This window comes from Cylas formicarius, unplaced genomic scaffold (assembly GCF_029955315.1).
Source record: "Cylas formicarius isolate icCylForm1 unplaced genomic scaffold, icCylForm1.1 PGA_scaffold_12__32_contigs__length_19106922, whole genome shotgun sequence".
Taxonomy (NCBI): domain Eukaryota; kingdom Metazoa; phylum Arthropoda; class Insecta; order Coleoptera; family Brentidae; genus Cylas; species Cylas formicarius.
Genome location: NW_026844225.1, coordinates 15886706 through 15900125, shown reverse-complemented (window position 1 = coordinate 15900125; position 13420 = coordinate 15886706). Strand labels below are relative to the sequence as shown.

The window sequence follows — 13420 nt, the reverse complement described above, 5'->3', positions numbered from 1 at the left end:
AATTATTTTGAATTTAATGGACAGATTTACATCTCTAAGGGAGGTTTGATTATGGGAAACCCACTTAGTCCTTTGTTAGTCGAGATTTTTATGGATAATTTGGAAAATATCATACAAGAACATCCTTAAGTAAAAGTTTTCTATGGTGGTATTGATACGCGGATGATGTTTTTGCTTGCTTTGTTGGAACGGAATTCTTTTTTAAATTATATTAACTCATTACATAATTGTATAAAATTCACTATGGAGATTGAACAGGGTAACTTTATTAATTTTTTAGACTTCGCTATTACGAAAACGCAAAACAAATTGTATTTTTCCATTTACCATAAACCTTCACACAAAGGCACGGTCATACATACATAACATACCCTTATACACACATATGGCTGCATTTCACTCTTTTATACATAGACTTCGTAATACGTCACTCTCAACAACACAATAGGAAAATTTTTAAAAAACAATAAAACGAAATGTCCAAAATCTCAAAAATCAGGTGTCTACAGGTTGAAATGCGGATTTTGTCCTAAAATTTATATTGCACAAACAGGTAGATCTTTTAACGAATATAACATAACAAAACAAGTCTAGATTCTAATTATGTTACACACTTAAACAGAGAAAAACATATTTTTGATGACAATTTTGATATTTTACATAGAAACCACAAAAAGTAAAAAATTAAATTTATTGGAAGCCATGGAGATCAACAAAATGAGACATTCAAATGTATTGCTTAACGGTCAATTAGATTTAAATACCTCTCCTTTATTGAACTTAAATTCTCACAACAACATTAATTAAGGTTTTATGGTCATTTTTCGGGATATATAGTAGCAGGTAGTTTGTAAATATTACATTTGATAAAGACACGGTGTTGTCGAAACATTCGTCATGCGAGCATATATAATTTCGTGAAAATCTGAACTTTTAGTTCTTATTTATAGTGTTAAATGGATTTTCATCAAGTACAAGCCACGTCATTTCAATTTATAAAATAACAGCAACAATTCCTACAAAATAAAAAGTAAAATGTTCCGATGGTGTGTACATTTAAATCGATCGAATTTTATTTGAATTTTGCTTTGTTATAAAAATTAAATAAATAAAGCAAAGTTGTTGAAACGATTCTATTAATATCTGATTCTCGGTTTTCGAAGCAAATATTGTGTACAGCCCTTTGTATCACATCCTGGTGTGCCCAAAGTTTGTCGAACGGATAAAATAACGAAAGGGGGGAAATTTAATTTACTAATTAATGCCCTTAAAATATTCAAACGTCTCTTAATAAGTATTCGACCATGTTATGTCGTATATCGACTTGAAAACCGCTTAAACCGTAAAACTTAAATTGAAAAAAAAGAACTAAATGAGTAAAAATGATGATTCCATATATGAGATAACTACGTCGAACGTTGAGATATCTTAAATACAATAATAATTAACGATATATTCAAAATTAACCTCAAATGTATTCGCAACTTCAACTGCAAATGTTTCAGAAACTTTCCAAATGTAAATAAACGTATTGTATGGTTGTTTTGAGGAAAATTAAGATCAAGATTAAAATTATTGTCTTTTTCCTGCTCATTTTTATAAATGGGACAATGGGGTGTTGTTTGATTACCTTTTCCACCGATATAACCTTTGACGGAACCATTTTAACTTTATAATTTGGTAATCAAACCAAAGTTATATTAATCTAACTTTTTAAACAAACTTCGAAAAAAGTGGGTAAAAGTTAATATACCTACTTAAGCCGATCTACCTTGTTTCAAAAAAGAATATTTTTAAATTTTCTATTTAATTTTTTTAAATAGATTTATATTTTCTATTTCTAGATAACCATATAATACAAAATGATAAAATCAAATTGACAATATATAATAACTCAGCTATTATTTATTTATAAAATAAAGTAAGATCAAGTAACAAGCAATAGGTGGAAATACTTCATTTACTCAAAAAAAAAAACTTAGAACACAAGAAATTTATCATTTTAAAAACTGATTATTAATTAACATCACTATGAAATAATTAGTAGGTATTCTACATACACGCGATTTTTATTATCGAAAATGTTAAGTTCAAACAAAGATAAAAGATTGAACACGTAGAAAAATCACATGCTTTACTAGTAATTGTGTGAACTTTTATATTGATTTAATTAAACTTCTGTGGAGAAATAATTTGTTTTTTTTTCAAAAATGTCAACGGCTGCGATATATTGTGTTCTGCACCTATCGAAAGTATCCGGCCGTGAATAATAATCGCGAACATGGACGTCGACAACTCAAGCAACTACGAGTAACGAAGTGTCATAACGCATTTATTTACGTATTCATAATATATCTTCATAGCACGTAGTAAATGCTTTCTTTATAGTTACGTCCCTACGTTAAATAAGCGGTTTAAACATAAAATCCGCGGTTCGCTAATTCGTAAAATAAATTAATATAATAATCGGTTGATTAGTTGATACTCTCGGAGCCTCGGAGCTTTTTAAATTGCAAATGGCTCGCGGGACTGGCGTTTTGCATTTATTAAATAACCGCAACGTTTACTAATCGACTATTACAATAATTATAATTAATTGAAACTGGTGATTGTGACAATATATATACCCGAAACAACACAAAGGTATTTCGCGGCCGCCTAAATTTGTTTCTTTCCGATTGTTAATGTATCGTTTTGTTATTATTATTATTGCGTTCTCTGACCAATTCGCTGGTCAATATAAACACGAACCGCGTAATTGGATAGTCCGTGTTAGCTTTGAGATGTTACCGGGTGTCACTTTCACAAGTTGCCCGTCGTCGCCATATTAAATTGCAAGAACATACACAACAACCGAACTGGCCCGTTGTTATCAATAAACTAATATACGATCAAACAATGTTGGTAATTTGCAAACCATCTACATTTTTTTTTGGGCGCTTTAAAAATTCCCATAAATTGTAAGAAATATATTTTGATTTATCAAATTTCAGCGGAAAATTCGACGAAAAAAATCCGATAAAAGGGAATACCGAAAATCGCGGTATTCACCGTATATATAGGTATATGAATCAAATGGCCGCCCGACAAAAGAACGCGCTTTAATTGGTTGGATTTCTCGGCTTCGACGTCTAAACATAATAGAATTCAGTTCCGGGAAAGTTGTTGCTAGATAAGAGGGTTTGCGTGATCGAAGAGCTCGAGACGTTCTAAGCGACAATCGATTTAATTATTTTTGATATCATATTAAATACACAGACATATTACGCGGCCCGCAGCGAACTCCCTCGCCGTTTTAATAACCCCCTCCCCCCACCCTCCACAACGTTCCACCCCAAACTAAAGCTGGATAAAATTTAAATGAGTTAGAACCCTCCTGACAAGGTACGAATACAGCACTGCAAAAATTCACATTCTAAACAGGCCCGTAACGGTGATATTTTCACGACCAAACAACAACACAAAATCTGCGTATGGACGCCTTTAATATCTCGGGTGATACAAAAAGTATAATATAGAAAACGGGAATTTATTTTAGAGGTAAAATCACCTCTCTCTTATTGTTATTGCAAAGATAGCATACCTAATGGTGGACTGTATTAATATATATATTAATGAAATAATATTGCAGTACGGACGTGTTTTAACATCGCTGCGATAATTAAACCGTTCGATCTGTGTTTTTAATAACTGACTTTAACTTTAAAGAAACACATATCTTGAAAAACACAAACACGATATTGTACCAGGTAAAACAGAACAGAATAAAAAACAGTCTGATACTACAGACGATGTTTTTATACCTAAAAAAAAATCTTTAGGGCTCCAAAACAGCAGAATAATATAATACAGGGTGAAGCCATAAAACCACGGAAAAGACAGAGATCCGATTCTAGTCCGGGTTTGTTAGAACTGCAAAAAATTCGCAAAGAATTTGACACAATAAATAGTGTTTTTAAAACAGAAACCAGAAAGCTAGTGAGATATTAGAGACAACCCTACAAGCATTAGCGATGATCCAATATTATTCTGAAAGTATAGACAAAAGTACTGATAAAAATATTCGAGACGCAGCAAAATTGGAAGCATTGAAAAAGACAATATAAAGGTGTCTTGTCTAATTAAGCAGGTCCGGGGCGTACCAGAACCTACAATAGTTATGAATCAAAATGATACGGCACCAAATGCGATAACTGAACTGTCTTTATCAAAGCAGCTCATCTAGAAAACCTATAGCGCTAGTACACAGTCAACTCGAAATAGTAACCAAACAGACACCATCTCAGTCAAAAAAACGTCAAACCATTATAAGAGTAAAAGACCAAACTGACCCAAAAATAGTATGGAAAGAAATTAAACAAAAGCTCATTAACCAAACCAATGGTTCCAAGTTCCAACCAAGTTTTCCAAGTGTTGTTGGAATGTGAAAACGATGTTCAGCAAAGTAAACTAACAGAAACGTTGAAAAAGGATAGACGCTTTGTCTTGAAAGAAGTCCAGATTACGGATCCCTGCATTATGATAACTGGTATCGAAAACGGATATAAGCCGAATGAATTTATTACTGCACTTGTGGAAGAGACTCCAGAAAACTTTTAGGCGAACACAGAACTAAAATGATCGAGTTTGTAACCAAAAAGGTTTGTTGAAACAACCGTAAGGAGAACTGGATATTGCAGACCCAGTCCAACATTTTTAGATGGTTCGTTCAGAATAAAAAAGTAAGTTTTTACTTGACAATAGTATATGTTGAAGAATACTATGATATATCGATGTGCTACAAATTTTCGCAAATTAGCTGCAATCTTCATACAAGAGAGTACATTGTTCGTCTTTAAAAAAAGAAACCTTTTTAAAAATAGTGTGTCTCAGGAAGTTTATAGCACGAGAACCATGAATTACACATATCCCAGGCACGGACTGACTATGAGTGAGAAGGGTGGGTATTATCAGTGCATTAGGTGTCACAATAGTTTGCCGAACAACATAAAAACGATTGGAGATTTAAAAATCTTAAAGAAAACAATTTATAATTTTTAAATAATTATATATAATATATAATTATAAATATAAATAGCTAGGGTGATGCAAAAAGTGTAATAGCATATCTGTAAGGAAGCATTCACTGACGTAGAAAACTGGAATTTACTTTAGAAGTAAAATCAGCACTTAATGCAAAGATAGCGTGCTAAATAGTATACTGTGTGAAAGTACACGCCTTTAATATCTCGGGTGATGCAAAAGGTGGATTTGTGGATCTAAAAAACTGGGATTTAAGGTAAACCGCACCATCATTACTGTTAATGTAAGGATAGCGTACTTAATTATAATAGTATGTGTGTAGGGAATCATATGCTGGACATAGGACACTGGGATTCATTTTAGAGGTAGCGTTCTTAATAGTGGATTGTCTGAAAGTTGTTTGCAATAACAATTCGGTAAATTGTTATTCTTACATTAAAATTTCCAGTTTCTAGACATCCCTCCTAGAGATTGAAATGAATCGCGAGTCGTATGGAAATGTTGCCCGATGCGCCCCTGTTTCCCCTTGATGTGCTATTGATCAATTATAACCCCGTTGCCGTTTAATGCTTCAGCCGTGCTAATTATAATATCGAATCATTACCTTTACATCATTAGCGCTGCGAAACGTTTTTGCAATTAATCTATCGTCGATAGTGCGGATCGCTCTATTACACCATGTAGATGCGATCGGAGTTTTTAAATACGACTGGTACTTACCCTATTTTAAATTTAAACGCCCGGATTAACAATCAGTCCTTTGTTCTTTTGTACTACAATTTTCAAGTTTTAATGTTTCATACAATATTACAGATTTTTAGCTGTTGTCTTTGGTATTGCGTATATATGTGCATGTTTGTGATTCTGTGATACGTTCTTGTGAGAACTACATTAATTATTGTATAATACATGAGTGTGATATATTTTATCATATAAAAAAAGTATAAATGTATATACGACAATATTTTATATGTTCTTTCCTTTTTTATGGCATGATGGGGGTAGCAAACTAGAACAGAGAGCAAAAAGCTGGTAATATATTTTTAAGGCTGACTTGAATCTAATTTTATTAAAAATCCGTCATATTCATAAAGGCTCTTCCACAACACTATTGGAGGGATCTAAAAATTACCAAACTGATAAGGATTTGTTGACTGTCGATTAAAAAAAAATTGAAAATGTTAATATTTGTTCCAAAAAATGTTATTGTTAGTATCCTTATATATAATAATTTACTAACTTTTTTATTGGTCTAAAACAGTTGTTGCCATTTTTTCCTCTTGTCCGTACCGATCCGGAAAACATATTGCAATATTGCAAAGTCAGTGAACAATTATTTTTGAGGATTCTTTCTTCCTTCAGTTCTCTTCCACTAACTATAACTTTTTCTACTCCGGACCTGTCGTTTTGCAAATCGTATCCCAAGTCGCCAAGGTCGAATAATTTCAATACATTAGAACAAAGGTTAAATATCTGATTGTTTGGTAAGCTTTGGCAAAAGTTTTGTGGGTAAGACACCCCCCGTTCCGCTCACAAATACGCGGATACTCCCTCTATGCCAAAAACGTTTTAATTAACAATCGCTAAAATGATTAATCAAATTAATAATAAGCATATTAGGCAACTGGATTGCCGTCCATATTTTGCCGTTCCTGAAAGTGGTGGGGTAGGCACAAAGTTTAACAAGCTGTTTGTGTTCCGATTACAATGTACTAATTAAATCCTTCAAGTTTATTGTATATGCAACTGCTCGAAATTTAGACGTAAATAGAATTAGAGTTGGTTGTTGTTTAATGTAAACAACTATATGTACCCATGAGTCACACCGATACTAACGAGAAAACTAAACGTCAAAGTGGAACGAAGTAAAGAACAATAAACAAATAATAACATTTATTGTTAAAGAATTAAGGTTCTTTAATTATATTTCGTCACCGCAAACATCAACTTACTTGACTGCGTTGTTCGACATTTTAATTTGGATTAAATTAGATAAAATTAGAAACTGAAGGGCGATAGAGAAAAGAATAAGTAAATATGGCAGATACTTAAATACTAATTATATGATTTTCGGAAGTAAAAACAAAACTATGCCTTTAGTCGGTAGACTTAACATTAAAGTTAAAATTTGTAACTACTGCAAATAATCTGGATGTTGTATTGGATACTCAACTTCGGTATAAGGAACATTCAAAAATCTATTTTGTTTGAGAAGAAACTTATTTCAGTCACTTGTCTTGTCTAACTTTAATTATAGTGATTTTTTCTACGGCTTTTGCTTGGATCATGAGAGTAGAACCCGAATACAAAAAGTTCAAAACTCATATCTAAGTGTTGTCTATGGAATCCGAAAATTTGCTCAAACTTCTCACCTTCATAGCGATATAAATTGGCTCAGAACGGATGCTCGTAGTGATCTACATTTTAGTTGTTTTTTAATTAAAATATTAACGATCCCCTTGCTACCACCTTTATTCGTGAGCGATTAATATTTTGTTATAACGTACATAATTTAAATATTATTAAATTTACAATGCCCCACCATGTTGCGTCGTTCTTTTTCGTATAACGCCGTGCGTTGTTATAATTTAAACACTGTTTCAATGTTAAAACTTTCAAATACACATATAAAAAATTATATTAAATTTGGTTTAAGCTAACAATAACATTTTCATATTACAAAATTGTTTATGGTTTTAATATATTTTTTTATATAAGTACTGACCCTAAGAAGTTTAAATTTTTTTTGTTATGAATTGTTCAAATGTGTAATGTCTAAAGTTAAATGTTGACATGTTAACATCGTCCGGTTCAGTAAAACAGCTTTTAAGCTAGACTGCCCCGGAATTGTCGTGATAAATTTTATTATTATATTAATATATTATTAATTAATCAAGCTCGATTAAAAAAACTATTAAGACAGCTAAATAACTGTGACAATAATGTTTTTGAAACCTTTTTAAATTTAAACTAGGCCACATGGAAAATTAATTTGTAAAATTTTCCTTCAAATTGATATATTTTTGTAATTGTTTTCAAAACAAAAAAAAAATCGTACATTATTATATCAAATTTTTTATTCTCAAATTAAAATTGGATACACATTGCGATCTTTATTTTCAATACCGTGCCCTCTGCCGAAAGTTATCAATTCGCTTTGCTTAATTTTTGTATATATAAAATAATAATAAAAAAGGGCGGGCCACCCTGAATAAGGGATTACGAACGCTTCAATCTAAAAAATCCGCGCCCGACGAAAACCAATAAAGAGGCGTAATTAAAATTCAGCTCAAAACTTCCCCTGGCCCTTAAAAAGAAGACCCGTAACGCGATATATGCCTTACTACCATGACCGAAAGGGTAGTGATATTCGAAAAGGCAAAAACGGCATCCGTTTTATACACGCAGAATTTTCCTAAAAATTAGAATTGCGGTTTTCGCAAGATACAGGGTGTTAAAAGACATTTTTTTATATTTTATATTAAATTATTTTCATTTGATAGGAGGTGGGAGAAAAAAAATAAAACCGCACTGTTTCTCGTATTCAAATATATTTATTATTATTTTTTTTTAATATATATTATAACCTCATGATCGGATTCTTCCGAGACGAACTGCGAAAGTGAAATACTACAAATAGCCAATGATTTGGACATATGGAGTAAAAAATGAAGAAAACACAGCGAGCTCTATTTAAAAAAGTATTTCAATATTGCCTATTAAAATCTGAGAGACACCGAATATATTTTTGAAAAAAAAATCATATTCAATAGATACCAGTACGAATTGTTTGGCTATAGTGTAAATCTTGTGAGTTTAGCTTCGTCAAAATATTTTTTACTGTTCCTTTATCATTAAAACAATTTTATGTTATAAGCAATCCTTAATCAACCACAAAATTTTGCTTCAATTTTTTTCCCATTGCTTACTTAACTTATTAATTGGACAGCGTTCGATTTCATAAACCTATAGGTTCACCATCGATGAAAAATTAAAAAAAAAATCGAAATCACAAAAGATGACTATTAGAAGTGTAAATTTACTTTTATAAAGCAAACCATGTATTTTCACTTTTACAAACCTATGGAATATTAAAGACGCAACTGTACAACCTGTAGCGATGAGGAAATCGATTCCGAACGCTAATTTCTTCATCGCAAGTCTAAATAAAGATAAAAGAAAAAAATTAAACTATTATAAAACACGCTGATAAAGAATTTGTATTTCATTATAACAAAAATTAACCATAAATGTAAGAGAATTGTACAGAATATAGTTTTGGGTAATGCGAGAAAACAGATGATAATTAGTATATGCAGACTTCCCCATTTCTTTCGCTTTTAGTTTTAGGAATTATGGATTTTTTATACAACCACCCATCCAAGTTATTATATGTGTGGTAACTATAGGTTTTCAAACAATGAAAATTATAATTATATTATGAATCCAAAGCTAAAAAGACACTTTTAAAAACAAAACTCCACCACAATAACCAACCATATTTTGTTTGAAAACATCAACGTGCCTACCACCAAAAAATTAACAGTTCATAATAAGCGCATCTTTAACAACAACTTTTATCTGATAAAAATACGTAAAAATATAGACTTAAAATCAACCCTGAAATTGTGTGTTGCCAGTTCCCAGTAGGGTTGTCCCAACAGTATTATATAATTTACATTTTGGAACGCGGTTATAAAATCATTATTTGCATTTGCTATTTGTTGGAGCTAGTTTTTAATAAATGTATTTCAATTATAGACAGGAGTGTTTAGAGGAAAAATTTGAACTTAATGGGGACGAACTCTATTCTGAAATAACCATTTGCAATGAAATTAATTTCAAAACAAAGGATTCTCCTCGTTTGGTAGAAAAAAGTACTACTTTTACGGCGAGTTTACAATTTATAATAAACAATAAACAAACCTTTAGTAAATACCAATTTAGATTTACATTGTTGCCACGCATATTATTTGCAATGCGAAGTCCGTAAGAAAATTTAACGTTCTGTACCTTTAATTGGGGATGGTTCAAAATGGAGAAAATGTGATATATAATAAAACAACCAGTAAAAGATGCCCTAAATATCTATTTCATAAAATTAAATTTGAATAAAATTGAATTAAATCGAAGTGAGTACATCATACGCGCTACTTTTGTTATATCCTTTTTTATATAAATACATTGTTGTAAATAATAATAGGTACATGTATGACAGAGGCTTCTTTGTTTTCATTTATTTTCTTTTTGTTTCTCTTCTTTTGTATAGTATTCTTTTTAATTGTATATTGTACGAGCTTACCTATTAACTAAAAATTAACAAATAATAAATCTAAGGCAATCATAGGCTAAACGAAGTAGTATGACTTCAACTTCGCCTTTTGCGATATATTTTGCGATATTGTATTACAATAAAGTCATATTATTATTATTTATTAATATTAATATTATTATTATTATTATTATTATTATTATTTATTTCAACGGCTGAGCCAATTTACAAAGAAAAGGTAACAATATAAATATAACATAAATAGCAACATGACAAAACAACTTAGATAACAAGCTTTTTAAATAACCATGTAAAACATAAAAAAACACACAAACAGTAAGAACCGGTAAACAAACAGTATCACACCACAATCAACCACCTGTTTTAATTTTGTCTTAAACAGTCGAACACCGCCAGCAAAGGGATCAAGAGAGCAACTGTTAAATAACCTCAAGGTTCGAGTGAAAGGAGAAAAATAGCTATAGTTGAAATGATGAAATGGAACACAAAACATTGGGGAGCTCTGACGTCTTTGTTAGATGTTAAAATCAATGGACTGGAGGAGAGTCGGATAGTTATATACACCGTTCAAAATTTAAATAATAATTAACGTCAAGATATCGGGTTCTTCTAATTTCCAGACCATCTATCCCAAAAGACCAGAACATAATTAATATGAAAGTTATTGTAGATATTTATACCAGCTCTATATGCTACGAACCTCAGAAATGCCCTCTGAACAGTCTCCAATCTATGAATGTAACATCTGTAATGTGGAGACCACACTACTGATGCATATTCCAGTGTAGATCTAACTAAGGAGCAATAAAGGGTCTTAAAACAGTCGGATGAGAGCAGTGTACTATTACGGGTAATAAAACCCAGAGCTCTCATGCCCTTGTTAGCAATATCCTCCAGCTGATCCAAAAAGGTCAGTTTACTGTCAAAGATAACTCCAAGGTCCCTAACTCTAGTGACACTCTATCGTTGTATTGTTAATAATATCTCTATTTTGAAACTGAGCGTCCATAAATGATTCAATTGTTTTGTAAAATTTAAAATCATCTCTTATAAACAAATTAAAGAAAACTGGACCTATGTGTGAACCCTAAGGCGCACCCGAATACACCACAATTTCGCTGGAAATGTATTTGTTGATTCTGATGACTGACTCTGCCAAACGCCTTCGAAAAGTCTGTGGTAGACACTGTGTGTGTTATTGTTATTGTTGTGGAGATCTTTGATATAAGCTGACCGCATCTTATGTCTGTCTTGTATGTAATTTACTGCATACATTCATAGTATGTTTCGGAAAATGAGAACTAATTTTAGCAAGACGGTTTTCTGCAGGCTCAGCATTCATTGCTTTGCCAGTGTACCCTAGTTGCCTGTCAAAAATAAACAAATGTTTTCGTTTCAGGTGAAAATATGGTTCCAGAATCGACGCACGAAGTGGAAAAAAATTGACAACATATCGAACACGGAAGCGGCCGAGCATAAACCGAACTGTCCGAAAAGCGAAGAAAGTCGCAACCGAAGTTATCACAGATCCGGCGGCCACAACCACAGCCAAAGTTCGAATTCGAGTATGGAAAGCGATTCGAAAAGTTCGGCCACTTCAAGCGCAATGGCGGACCAGCCGCCGTCGCAACAAAGTTTTAAGGACATTCTGCAGAAAAATCACCCGTTAACCAGCGACGACCATTTCCAAAATCAAATCGACAATGCCAAAGACGTACTTTTAAATTTAAGCTTTAACGCGACTGACAATTCTCAGACTGATTAATTTTTCATTTTTCTTTTTTTAACCACGGCGGCGGACGTTTTAAATTTCTACCAATATATCTGAATAGTTTTTTTGGTTATTTAATTTGATAAGAAGTTTCCTTTAAAAATCATGCTGTGAATAATGTTAAATATTGTGCTTAAATAATGTAACTTTACTGTGACAAAAAAAAAACGCAACTTGGAAAACAACTACGGGTGGTGCGTCAAAATTGCGGTTATTTTGACGCACCCTGTACGTATATTGTTTTACATGTACATATGTACTTTAATACTTATCTATCGTTTAGACCTTTCTAGAGCTAAACAGGGTGTAGTTAGGTAAACTTCTCCTCAGCTGTCTGCATTTTATCTCCGAAACGTTTCCGTCTTCCTCAGTAATTCCGAAATAAACTTCAGGACTCCTACTTGTTAAAAACACTTTACTCTTACTAGGCGTTCAACGTCTATTTATAAATGTAAACAACCCCCGCGAAAAGGGCTTTTTATGTGTGATGTAACACTGAAAAAAATTTTACCTAGAAGTGTGATGGACAAACAATAAAATCAAATTAAATGAATCCGAATAAAATGTGTCCCGTACTGAATAATGAATGTAGTTAATATATCGCACTTAAAAAAAAACCCTATATTTTCCTAGAGAAAAGCGACTTAAAAAAAGTGTTAAACACAGAGTACAATTCGATTAGTTGGTTGCACAATTTGTATTAGAAGAATATTTTTAATAAGACTTTAGAAATTGATATTCTATTATACGAGCGAAAACGTTTAGAATTTTATTGATTATTTTTTGTACTGTTTAATTAACGTGAGTGTTCATTTGGATATTTTTTTAAAAACACATCAAGCCATGCGACTCTGTATGTTACCTTTGTTACATTTCATTTTTATGTTTGAAACTAATTTTGTACTACATATTTTTAAGTGTTACTTACCATAACGCAATATCAATAAAGTATCTGTTTCCCATGAAATGTTTCATTTTCCCCACAATCAAAACCGCCGTTTTCAAAATTACCGTTAATACGCCGGCTGATTCAAAATTCCAGTACCCAGATTTTAAGGACAATTTTTGAGATAGTTCTAAAATTTGTTTAAAAAAGGAACGAAAAAATCTATGGCTGTTTTATTATCTTTTATGATTTCCAAAGAGTAAAAATAACAATTCATAGAAAGCGACCGCAATGGACAGCTTTAATATTTAATACTGTACCGCGTTCACCGCGTGCAAAGCGCTCGTAATCACTAGAGTTGCCATCTGCGAGAGAAGAGATGAAACGAGGAGCAAACGAAAAAGCAAAGAACTTTAAAACGGTTATACAACCTAATAAAGCTGCTGGC

At 32.0% G+C, this 13420-nt stretch overlaps 1 protein-coding gene across 1 annotated transcript in view; it reads left to right on the top strand.

The window, feature by feature from the left end:
- LOC132708805 (hematopoietically-expressed homeobox protein hhex-like) overlaps nt 1-13042 on the top strand; it is a 91022-nt gene extending 77980 nt beyond the window's left edge. The window contains exon 3 of the mRNA XM_060681392.1: nt 11715-13042. Coding sequence (XP_060537375.1) covers nt 11715-12080 — 366 coding nt within the window. The 3' untranslated portion in view covers nt 12081-13042. The remainder of the gene's footprint in view (nt 1-11714) is intronic.
- Nucleotides 13043-13420: the final 378 nt, after the last annotated feature.